General features: G+C 40.3%; 1 protein-coding gene across 1 annotated transcript; it reads left to right on the top strand.

Annotated features, from left to right (window-relative positions):
* Positions 1-6: 6 nt before the first annotated feature.
* Positions 7-11,521, top strand: mfsd14a2 (major facilitator superfamily domain containing 14A2). Its single transcript, XM_025066202.1, has 13 exons — positions 7-49; positions 1,864-1,959; positions 3,922-3,984; positions 4,448-4,575; positions 4,764-4,878; positions 4,990-5,208; positions 6,414-6,527; positions 7,250-7,321; positions 7,537-7,649; positions 8,290-8,387; positions 8,521-8,678; positions 8,827-10,140; positions 10,182-11,521. Exons 2-12 carry the CDS (start codon positions 1,951-1,953, stop codon positions 9,037-9,039), a joined length of 1,302 nt encoding a protein of 433 aa, XP_024921970.1. The 5' UTR covers positions 7-49; positions 1,864-1,950; the 3' UTR covers positions 9,040-10,140; positions 10,182-11,521.
* Positions 11,522-12,764: the final 1,243 nt, after the last annotated feature.

The following is a 12,764-nucleotide window of genomic DNA, read 5'->3' as shown; positions in this document are numbered from 1 at the left end:
CCGCAGCATTCTTCTCGCCAAGAAAATTATAATAAAAGATGGAGGAAGTGTGAGTTTAATATTTATTTAACTTCATCGATTTAGTCTGTCACTTAGCTGCATAATATTTGTATATCTGACGGTATGCCCAAGCTTTGTTTATTAAAGGATAGTTCGCATTTTAGTCGGTATTTGGTGACTCTTCGTCTAGTAGAGCTCCCCCGTTAGCTGTGACCGCAAAGCTAAGTAGCTACTGCGGCCTATGTTTGGCGTTAGCTGCCGTTTACACGTCATCTTGGCTAACTGGCTAGCTTTGTTTTTATTTATCGACAGTTTTCTCCTCGTAAAATAGCCACTATCCGTTTTAGACCATCTTAAATGTACGAATGGCACTATGAACATTACCCCAAGTGAATTCACAGTTCAAACCAATAGGTTTGTAGCACAAAGATGTGGAAACCACGAGCTCTGTTGATATTAGCTCGGTAGCATATATGAACGATAGGAGTTTTTGTCAAAATATAATTTACTGTTACTTGTGATTTAATTAATCTTTTTAATGTAATGCTGTTTGTTAATTTATGAGGGAACGAAACATCTTGGTTGATAATGTTTGCTTTCACTACTACAGTTAGTAAAACCCCAGTGTTGCAACAGCACCTTTACATCATTCAAAACAGTATAGTTGCTATTTTTTTCTTCACAATTTAATATTACCAAATGCTATCTAATGTCAATGACACAATTTGTTTTTGCTTGTACTTTAACGAAAACTATTGTTTACTGTTTATTTCCAGAAATCCCGCCCCTTACCTGCAAGGGGTGCTGTAAACGCAGAAGTAAAAAAATTAACTAATATTTATAATTTATTTAATGTTATTGCTATGTATGTGTCTGACATTGATATATTGTAAGTGTATTGTACTCAAGGTTCATAAGAGGTATTTGTGGGGAATTTGTGAATCTTCTCAGTGGGCATACCTAAATGTATATTCTCATATTTTAAATAAAAAATGATCTAAGCAGTGGTGTAGAGCACATGAATACTGTACATTATCTGTTAAAGTGTTTGGAGAGGTAACATACGAAATGTGCTCAGTTGTAGTTGTGTAGCTTTTCAACCATTATGTTAGGCAATCTTTAAGTCAACAGAACAAGCTTTGCAGACATTCACTGTCAGCTGACAGGTTTAGCTACTTGTACAAAAAGATATGGTGTGTATGTATGTGTTGTTTAAGATTAGTAGGTTTTTGTTGTTCTCTAAAGGTAATCACTAATCTGACTTACAGGCATATGAAGTGACAATGAATGCATAATGTTAAAAAAACATACCTGTCAATCAATACCTGTGTCCCGTTACACCCAGGACTTTTGACCAAGTTGTTCAAACTGAATGTTTTTTTTACTGGCCTGTCAACCACAGTGGTGTGACACACATACGTGAATGAATGCAGTGGATTCTATGTTTAATATCAGATTCTGTCCATTTAAAATTAAAACTCTACTGGATGATTTAAAGATGCAAGCTCAGCCGGAACTGACGAACTTTATGGATGCAATAATCAATCAATGATGAAAGTTTTGTTGTAGCTGCATTGACTTTTACCAAACAAATGTTTTCTTTGAGTAACTGTCGTCTTAAAATATATTACCTGCTCATAGTAAATGACAAGCATACATCATGTACCACTACTGTGTCTGTACACTGAAGTGACAGATTATAAGCCATACGTCTAGTATTGACAATTATCTGTCTGCTTTGAAATGGATCATTAATTCTGTTAATGCATTTCTACTGAAGGACTCTTTAATACACAGTGCTGGATAATGCACGTCCACTAAATCCCTATCTATCCATTTCTGTGTGTCTTTGTCTCTATGCAGCCTCAGGGAATCGGCGAGCCCAGTGTTTACCATGCTGTGGTGGTCATCTTCCTGGAGTTCTTTGCCTGGGGTCTCCTCACCACACCAATGCTCACGGTAAGCGTGGTTTTACCTGCTCTTATGAAAACACAATGCAATTTGACAGCCTTATTTTTCCTGTGTTTGCATCACCCTTTGCTGAAACTCCACTTGAACAGTAGCCTCTCCTCTTGAAGGACTGAAGCCACATCAGAGCCTATGAATAATCAAATTTCTAATCAAAGTGAGGCCTTAGCTGAGGCTTTAGACGGGGTGCTACTAAACTGAGAAACACAACAGGCTTGTATATACATATGACAGAACTCTCGTTACCTCTGTGTACCTCAAAGTGAAGTAGTCCTGTTAACTTCCACAAATGTACCACTTTAGGTGGCATTTGTGGTAATATGCAAGCTAGTACAGGTATTATAGAAACGAAAGTGATTTGAATGTAACAATATCTCACTTTTGCTGTGCTATATTGCGGGGAGGGGGGGTTAATTATGGACTTCAATAATCATGTTAATGATTTACCACTAACATGAACTGATATCTCAAACAGATGATGGACAAATATTTGCTGGCATAACATGTGGACAGGGATGAGGTTATACAATGTGTACTTTCCTGCCACCTCTGTTTGAAGAGAGTATTGTGTTTGTGATGGCCGGGAGTTAATTCCTGGGGGTTTGTTGTGTTAACGATCCTCAGACCAAGGCAAGACTTCATTCTGGCCTAATCAGAAGATGGGTGATAATAAGAGTGAGTGCTTCACTGCTCTCTTTGAGCACTCTGCTTCATTAGTATCCAACAGCAACAGTCAGCACTGAGCATTCAGTTGCTGGATGTGGGCAACTGACTCCTTGGGGAACAAAGGGGAATTCTTTGCCATGACAGGAGTGTTCCCTGCTTCACTCCTGAACAATTACCAGGTCCAACTGCTTTGTGTCATTTCAGCTCTACATGCCCTAAGTGAAATGAAAGTCTTTGTGTTACTACGTCAGGTTCAGTGACACTTGCCTGCAGTTTGTGCTGCACTCTGGATCGTTGAACTTAACAGACCTGCAGAGTTACAAAATATTTTGATGATTGTAACAGATTTGAGATTGTTCTTATTTTTTCTGCTCTGTCCTCCTTATTATTTCCTGTGCTTTATTAAATAAACTACATGTATTTGTCAATAACCTTTTGTCTCTGTAGAGCCACCTCTTTATTAAATAAACTACATGTATTTGTCGATAACCTTTTGTCTCTGTAGAGAGAGCCAGGCATTTATTACTCGAATGTCAGAGGTGTCTCAGAGGGCTACACCTTAGCTTAGTGCATAAATGTATCTTGTTCTATACAAGTGTTTTTTATGTATTTATTTAATTGTATCTTGTTCTATACAAGTGTTTTTTTTTATGTATTTATTTAAATGAATGAATTAGGAGCTTAATGTGTAAGAGCTTCCTCTTCTCACATAATCTCTGTGGTCACCAACTACTTCCTTTTCTGTCTCTCGCACACGCACGTCCTCAGGATAACTGTAACCCCCTAAACATGTTCACATCACACGTTGTTGCTTCTTCACTTCCTGTTCGTCACCAGAAGTTAAATATATACATAACTCAAATGTATTAAATTGTTTGGGTTTTTTTTTTCTTCCAAAGATCCTCAAAACCTCAGAACTGACACCAGCATTTAAAACTTCTTGTTGAAGGCAAACATTTAGCTCCACAACTTCCACATTAAATAATATGAAATATTTTTGAATCTGCTGCGAATGGACTGACATGTCTAAAAGCTGGCCGTTGTCCCAGACTTTTGTCTCCATCTGAAAACTGAGACAGCTAGAAATATGGCACTGGTGTATGAGGCTTACAATTCTCCTCATTAACAAAAAACGGCTAATGCACCAGAATGTATGTTGTGATTCAGCTGAAACCTCTTTATCTGTAGGTTGTAAAGGAGGTAAAACCAGTGTGTTAGGGTTACAATGACGTTTTTGGCTGTGTGGATGATGGGCCTCATGTGCTGTTGTCTGTGTTTCCTCTGCAGGTATTACACCAAACATTTCCACAACACACATTCCTGATGAATGGGCTAATTCATGGAGTCAAGGTAAGAAACAGTGAAATAAAACATTCTTTCACTTTCACATAGTGCGACAGCATCCAGTGTGACATGACAGAAAACTCAGATATGCTCTGTGCATGTTAACTACAAATACATTTTTTCCCAATACGTTCACCAGCTGTACACATACTATGTTGCTCTGAGCTGGTTTTTGCATAGATACAGTATGTGCTAACCTGACAGTCAACTTTTACAAATAAGGGGATGTAAAATAAATACTGTTCAGTACTGCTGACAGTTTGACAGTTACAGCCAGAAGGCTTGGGGACATATTTAATAATCAAATTTTAATGCTTGAAGGTTAGTGTGAAGAAATGAAAATTACCAAAAACTCTGTTATATAATTGTTTTTCAACACTTTAGTATACTTTACAGTATACTCTAGGTTGTTGCACTGTTGTCCATAGCACAGTGTTCTCACGTGTTTTTTTTGTTTGTTTTTTTTCAGGGCCTACTATCATTTCTAAGCGCTCCACTGATTGGAGCCCTGTCAGACGTATGGGGACGCAAGTCTTTCCTGCTGCTAACAGTTTTCTTTACGTGTGCGCCCATTCCACTGATGAAGATTAGCCCATGGTGAGCCCAAATTTCCTGATCTTTGTACAAAATCATATCTTTCTTTTTTTTTCTTTTTTTTTCTTCTACCTTGAAATGTTTTGTCCATTTTTGCTCAGTTTTTCTGCAGATAAATGAAACCTGTCTTCTTTCTAACTGGGCTCAAACAGACTATAAGTATAATGGTATTTCTTGATTTCCTCTTTAAGGTGGTATTTTGCAGTCATCTCCATGTCTGGTGTTTTTGCCGTCACCTTCTCTGTGATCTTTGCCTACGTGGCAGACATCACGCAAGAGCATGAGAGGAGCACAGCGTATGGTTTGGTAAGGAAACAGTCCTTAAATTTGTGTTTTGTTAGAAAAATATCTTAAATAAATAAGGATCATTTCGCGTCAAATCACATCACTTGGCTCTACTGCATCCTTCCTCACCAGGTTTCAGCGACTTTTGCGGCCAGCCTGGTGACCAGTCCAGCCATTGGGGCGTACTTGTCTGTGGCCTACGGTGACACATTGGTGGTGATCTTGGCTACAGCCATAGCCTTGCTTGATATCTGCTTCATCCTGGTTGCTGTACCAGAGTCACTGCCAGAGAAGATGAGACCAGCGTCGTGGGGAGCCCCGATATCCTGGGAACAGGCAGATCCATTTGCTGTGAGTGAAAATCCAGTCTTTGTCTTTTTTTCTTTATTGTTGAAACAGCAAAATGCAGGGGTTAAGTGGGGCAGCTCGATGTGTAGTCTCTGCACCACCACTGGTCGATGTGAAGGTAAATTACCCATGATATCATTGTCTCATGGTCGTTTCTGATTGGCTTAGCCAAACCACTTAGTTATGGGTCAGAACTCTGGTCTCCTGAAGTGAAGAGCTTACTCGTGATGAATGCCACTGTACCACATCAAACAAAGTTTAAGATCTGAATTTTGAAGCTTCAATTTAAAAAAAAAAATTTAAGTCATGAGCCTACTAAAGTGTAACTCCAAACAAAAGAGAATCAAACAAGACGGGTACTAGAAAATCCAGATAGACTTGACGCAGCCTGTCGTCACATGCCTCGCAATGAACTAAGACACTGCTCCACAGAAGTGTCTTAGTTCGTTTAGAATCCAACTGTGACCTTTCACCCTTATCAGAAGGTACTGCGTAATGTAGTACATGTACTCACTTCTTGTACAAACAATAATTTTCTCCCTTGTTTTGAAATATACTGTTATTGTTGTGAAATATACTTTTTATAGTAAAGACTGTTATATTTCAGCATCTTTACAGGACTAAAGAACTTTTTGTCTCTTCTATTTTACCATGTTAAGAACCAATGATGTGTGTTGTTATTTCACTTGTCTCCTTCAGCTTTACTGACTACGCCCACTGAAGGTGTAGTGTTTCACAGGGAAAAGTGTTTCTTGTTTGCCCCAGATAAACCAACATTTCAGGTTCCAAATCTATTTGTTCCCAGAGAGGAGGTAAAGGTTGGGAACAGGAATTTAAGACGGCCGTTGTCAAAAAAGCAATACATTTTAATGACATCAGTTTGTAGCTTATTAAACATGGACTGATATTAATTATTTTTTAAATTATATTAAATAAACTACTAATCACATAGCCTAGGACGTCTTGTGCAGATTAATGAATTATAATGCTATAAAACTAAGCGCACAGTTGTAAATCATCTTTCAACATTACCTTCACATACCTAATGTCACCTTTAGACATAACACGTCATGATGACTTCTTAAAATAGTTTGTAAAATTGTGAAAATACAGACAGAAGTGACACAACACATGAACACACCACCATTACATCATTTGTTTGATAGGTAAATAAAAAATTAAAATGCTCTTACTCATCTCATCTTCAGTCTCTACGTAAAGTGGGCCAAGACTCCACGGTGCTCCTCATCTGTATCACAGTGTTCCTCTCCTACCTTCCTGAGGCTGGCCAGTACTCCAGCTTCTTCCTCTATCTCAGACAGGTAAATGTCCGACCAACACACATGTAAATGCACATGGTTTGCTCTTACGTTGAACTGTCAAGGGCACCTGCACCTCCCACTGTGTCTCTGTGTATAGTGATATATATAAATCTTAAAAATGACCTGAAAACAGTTGAGAAAACTTGTCGAGCACGCACTTTAGCTTCAGCATTACAGCTGGATCAGATCAGCACTGCTTGAATAAATGGAGCAAATTCATTAAGTGTTAAGTCAGAGAAATCAGTGCTTGCATGAATAAGAATGGCCAGAAGTGGAGTGGTAGTGAACCCACTGAGACAGACATATGATTGAGTGGTAGTGAACCCACTGAGACAGACTGATAAGACAACTCTCTGAACTGTCAACGTTAGTATCATGTCAACAAAGTCAGTGAAACCAGTCAGGCTGGTGAGACACAACACACAAAGGTTTGATACCTTCTACCAGCTTCACAAAGTGTGATGTTGCTCTGGAGTGTTGGGGCTAACGTACCCACCCCATCCCCCAACCTGGGTCAGATTTCTTTATCAGATTTCTTTATGCATTCACACCTCACAGGGTATTGTTGTCTGTGCTGCTGTTTATGCTGAAAAGCAAAATAAGTGAGGAAATGAATACAGGGGGGAAAACACTTGAACACATTTGGTTCAGGAGATAAGGAAAACTGTGTTTTTCTTTTTGGTTACTAACTTGTGACTTTTCACTGCTCACTCTCCCCCCAGGTTATAGGCTTCTCTTCAGAGACTGTGGCTGCTTTTATCGCAGTAGTGGGAATCCTCTCAATACTAGCACAGGTACTTGGAAAATTTACCCCCGTGTTAAGCCTAATAAACATATTTTATTTTTTGTCTGTCGTATGTTTTTTTTGTTTTTTTTTAAATGAAACCCTTTATAAATAATACCATGTACTTTGCACGTTGAGCTCAGAATACAGGACACTAATACAGTTGGGGTCTGAAAATGAGTAATGTTGTGTTGATTTTCTGGGTTATGTTTTCTGCCTCCACAGACGGTAGTGTTGGGGATCTTAATGAGGTCAATAGGAAATAAGAACACGATTCTGCTCGGCCTCGGCTTCCAGATCCTCCAGCTTGCGTGGTACGGCTTTGGCTCTCAGCCCTGGTCAGTATAATATTTATATAAACACACACCTTCATGGAACATTTTAAAATGTTTTTTTTTTTATAGTTATTCTTTCTGTTATTCTTTCTTTTATAGTTATTCTTTCTACTTTCTACTATTCTACTTGATGTTGGGGTTTTTGTTATTATATTTATTATTTTATATATTAAAAATGACGTACATTGCGTACAATATAAAATATTTTATTTAGTTACATTTGGTTAGAAAACGAAATCAGCAAAACTCTGGAATCTGAGTTATAACACTGCTGAAAAGTATATTTGATATTTTTTAAAGAAATTCCTAAGGCCTTGTAATTCCCTGGTAGACCACAAGAGGGCAGTGTTGTGTAAAACATCTGAGTGTGCGATGTTTTGATTTTATTTACAGGGCATTTAGAATATTTAGAAAATAATGTTTGTGCAAGGTAACATCTGTGCAGAACCAGATAATTTTTCCTGAACTTTAGACCTGGCTTTTAAACAACCCACCAAACTTGGGTAGTTGTGTTTGTTCACCTGGAATAAAGAATGTAAAGTTAATTACAATAATATGTTGTCACATGTTAGCAAATGTTGCAGATAGGCTCTCCTAAATGTGACGTATAAATATATAATGTAATATATTTTCTGGGTTCTAGGATGATGTGGGCAGCAGGGGCTGTTGCTGCCATGTCCAGCATCACTTTTCCAGCTATCAGTGCCATTGTGTCCCGTAACGCAGATCCAGACCAACAAGGTAGGCTTCAGATCCACCTGCCGTGTTTCATTTATTTAGTCATGACTGGACTTCTGCTGTTTATTCTTGTCAGTTTAGTTTCCTCCTGGACATTTTCCTCACCTCACCAGTGTGTGTATCTCTACGTCTGCAGGTGTTGTCCAGGGAATGATCACAGGAATCCGAGGCCTCTGTAACGGTCTGGGTCCAGCTCTGTACGGTTTTGTCTTCTACCTGTTTCACGTAGAGTTGTCAGACACAGACGGTTCTGAGAAAGGTGCCAAATCCAACATGGCCAACCCCACCGACGAGGTAAAAAGAAATGAACATTTAAAAGGACTGAACTAAAGTTGTGTGCTAATCTTTGGCATCAATAATTCTCCATGGTGTTTGCATCATTTATTGCCGAACCACAGGACTCGTACTTGTACCTGACTGTTGTCTTCATCTCTCCCTGCAGAGTGCCATCATCCCAGGCCCGCCCTTCCTCTTCGGTGCGTGCTCAGTGCTGCTGTCTCTGTTGGTCGCCCTCTTCATCCCGGAGCACACGGGGACTGGTTCGAGGCCTGGTGCCTACAAGAAGCACAGCAACGGGGCACAGAGTCACTCTCACAGCCCCCAGGGCAGCGGGGCAGAGGGCAAGGAACCACTACTGGAAGACAGCAGTGTATAACCTTAGCCACAGGGGGCAGACTCGCTCTCTGCCCAGCCAAACCTCCCCCCCTGCACAAATGGACCTCAGGCACACATTGGACTGTAGTGCTACAAACGAGGTGTACGTGTCTGTGTTTCTATCCACAGCACAACAGTGGGCGCTCTTTCCTCAGCAGCTTTTTTTTTAAAGCAGGGTTGTTGTGAGAGCCCGGACCATGAGAGTGTGAGTGTTTTTCAGGCTGCACTGGAGAGGTGTGTGTGTGTGTGTGTGTGTGACTTGGCAGAGCTGGACTTTAATACGTGGTTTCTATAAAACGTTAACACAGTAGGAAATACAGCATTGCTCCCCCTCCTGGTGGAAAAACAACCAGTGTAAACCGGTGTGTGCAGACGACGAAGAGTCACAAAATTCCGTGTGATGTTTATTTTTTTTTCCCCCTCGAGTCAGAGTCAATGTGTCACTTGTCAGTCCATCAACAATCTAACAAACGGTGAAAAACTCCCCTCCCACCTCAAACCAACCACAGCTTCGAGAAAGAACGGAGCAGGGAGGCACAGTAACCTGTGTCTGTGTGGAGCAGCGACAGAGGAGAAGCCGCCAAATGACACTTAGGACGGGGGTCAGACGCCACCGCATATAAGACCACACTCTTCCTTAAATATCACACCTCTCTCAGACGACAGAGACCAGTCTATGAGCTGAAACAGTTTTACAATGTTTACGTCTAGGAGTCGTACTCCTGGGTTGTACCTTTTTTTTTGTCTCCTCATAGTTTTAGTCAAGATACAAACGTTGCCTTGAAGTAACTCTATATACAGTATATATAATTATATATATACACACACACACACATTTTATAACCTGGATGAAGACCCCGGTCTGAGAAGGCTCTGTGATCATATGCTATCGCTCCCATTGGAGTCGTTCCTCACTTATATAAAAAAAAAACCTGTTTCTTTTTATGACGTCTGAGTTTCTCAGATTGCTGACATTTATTTAGGACACGGTTGAGGCTTCCTGATCACCATCTCAGAGCGACTTTGAGTTAATATAGGTGATAAATCAATGATGTTTTGCTGCAGGTGTAGAGGTTAGAAAAAACAACAATGATTTGAGCAGGTGTAACTCGATTTCTAGTTTCGTGTATTTCCAGTGAGCAGGTGTAACTCGATTTCTAGTTTGGTGTAGTTCCACACACGTCACAACCAGGACTAAGAATGGGAAAAACAGGAGGGCAAGTACCAGCAGCATGTTTCCATCACAGTGGATGAGAAGCTCCTTCGATTTAACCAGATGTTACAGCTGCAGCTGACAAAAGGTCACCCATGGTTTCACTCGGTTCATTCTGCCGTTCAAACTGAGTTCCTACTGTAATCCCAGCTGGAGCTGATCAGCATAATCCAGATTATTATATCCAGGTTTTCCACATTCAATCATAGAGATGACAACAGGAAGAAGAATTGGTTGCTTTTTTTAATTGTGCTAGAATAAAAATACACATTTGGAAATGTTAATGTTTATATCATCATGAACTCATAATAATCTTTTTGCGTGTTGCTGATTTTTCTCTCATTTTGACTCATGCCAGTTCAAACTCTCCAGTAACAGTGGGTTTAATTCTGTTTTGCTTTTTTTTTTTTGGTGCATTTATTTGTTTTGTGCCAAACTATTTGTGTTTGTTTTGGTTTTCCTACACCTGTGTGATTGAATGGCGTGGCTATTCGCTTCTATTTTTTCTGCCTTTCTTTGGCTGAAATTTCAATTTTAATGCTCTTATTTTTATACATGTATTTTTTTTTATAACATCAGTCATTTTAAGAAGTCTTTTTCAGCTTCACCATTTGAAGGAAGAAATGTTCAGACCACCTCCTTTAGCAGTCGTCTGTTAATAACAAGCATGTCTCCCCGGTCGGTTACTAGTGTGGCGTTCATAGTCGGTCGCTGATCGTACCAGTTGAGCTGCATGTGTTTACCACACGCAACACCTTAACATTTTCATATGCCTGTCACCTTTAGTTATTTAAGAGGGGATGTTACTTTAGTGGACGCTGTTACTGTTTATCTTTTGTGGATTTTTTTTTTTTTTTCTATGTGTGTGTGTCTCCTTTATCATCATTGGACCAACAAAGTTCATTCAGATTCTGCATACATTGGTAAGATTCTACACCAGCCCCGTGTGCAGAAGATTCTGGATTGACTAAAAATCAAGTGAAAGGACAGTAAATGTATATATTTGTTGCTCAAAAAGTCAACCACTTCTGGGTCTGTTTGGGTTTAAGGTCCAGTTATAAGAATAGATTCCTCCAGACCTACCTGCTACTAACCACTCTTGGTTTTTCAGTACGAACGTGGTCTGTGGCCTGAACTCCCCCCACCCCTCTCTCTGTGTGCCTAAAATTAGCCAAGAAATGAGTGTGGCAACATAAGGACATGGTGGTTATGATGTAAATATGGGAAACTAATGACAAACTATTTATTAAAGGTTTATTGTACAATGATTTCCCTTTGTTTGTATCTGTGTGTGTCTGAGTAGGTCATCAACTGGTGGCCCGCAGGCCCATTTCAGTCCACAACTGAATTCCAAAAAGTTACAAAAAATGTGTTGGTGTTTTTTAATTTTGTTTTATTCGAGTGTCCAGCCCCAAAGTGTCTTTAAAAAAAAAAACAATCTGGCCCCCTGACAAATATAGTTGGTGACCCCTGACTTACAGTGACTAAAACTTTATTTAATATTTAAGTATTTTATTCAATTTTCATTCATGTTAAACTTTTTGAAGGGTGTGAGAGTCTCTGGTGTTCGTGTTTGTGCCTGTGTTGATGGAGCGACCGTGTGACTCTGAGAGGAAGCTGTAAAAAATGTATTGTGACGCAGCGTTGCTGTGGGTTCATACGTATCTACTGTATCTTCCAGGGTTCATTTCAGATCACAAGTGCAGCATGTTGGGAAACAGGGCTGCTGGACAATGGCTCTGTGGCACTGCTGCTATAAATCTGCCCGTACCTCAGAGTGTGAGAGCATTCATCAAGACCTGCTTGAAGCTGCACCGTATTGTCTTTGCCAAGCCTGGAAATGGCACCAGGAAGAAGCCTATCTCCTGGGCAGTACACCTCCATCCCTGCAGACGCACTGGGAAGAGGAAGCGGGCCCTCTGGTGGATGTCCCTCTCAGCCCTGACACGCGACTGCATCTTTTCCTGCGGCATGCTGGCGTCCAGGAAGAGCCTGTGGGATGAATCATGTGTCAAGCTCATTGTTCTTGCAGTCAAACGGGTCTGTGTGAACCTCTATGTGTCAGTAAACTCTGTCCGATTCCTGCTTTCCCATGTTCTATAAGCAGACCACCAGTGTTCCCTCATATGACTTCCTGCCACATTAACCATTAACCCAGGGATAGGTGTGGGCCTCTGGACTGTTTCACACACAACGTCTGTCTGAGAAAAATCCTCCTTTTCCTCAAAGTCACTCCTGGAAAAATATGATAGATTAGAAAGGCCACATGAAGTGACCTTTGAGGCCGGCTCTCCCAGACATCTGAGGGAGCATGTGGATGGTAAAAGTACTGACAGTCACAGTATGTACAGAAGAATAGACTCGCTGGCTCTTATCTCACTGAACTCTGACCCTGTTCTTTTTGCTGTCACATTTTAACAGGGTGCCCCCTATATGTCAGAATCAGGTAAAGGTCCGTGCTGTGGCGTTGTGAATGCAGCTGCTGGCAGCAGATGTCAAAGTCTGTCTCTTAT

The sequence above is a fragment of the Cynoglossus semilaevis genome, chromosome 20, assembly GCF_000523025.1.
Source record: "Cynoglossus semilaevis isolate Cse_v1.0 chromosome 20, Cse_v1.0, whole genome shotgun sequence".
NCBI lineage: Eukaryota > Metazoa > Chordata > Actinopteri > Pleuronectiformes > Cynoglossidae > Cynoglossus > Cynoglossus semilaevis.
The sequence above is the reverse complement of the archived record's forward strand: the minus strand, read 5'-3'. Positions and strand labels throughout refer to the sequence as shown.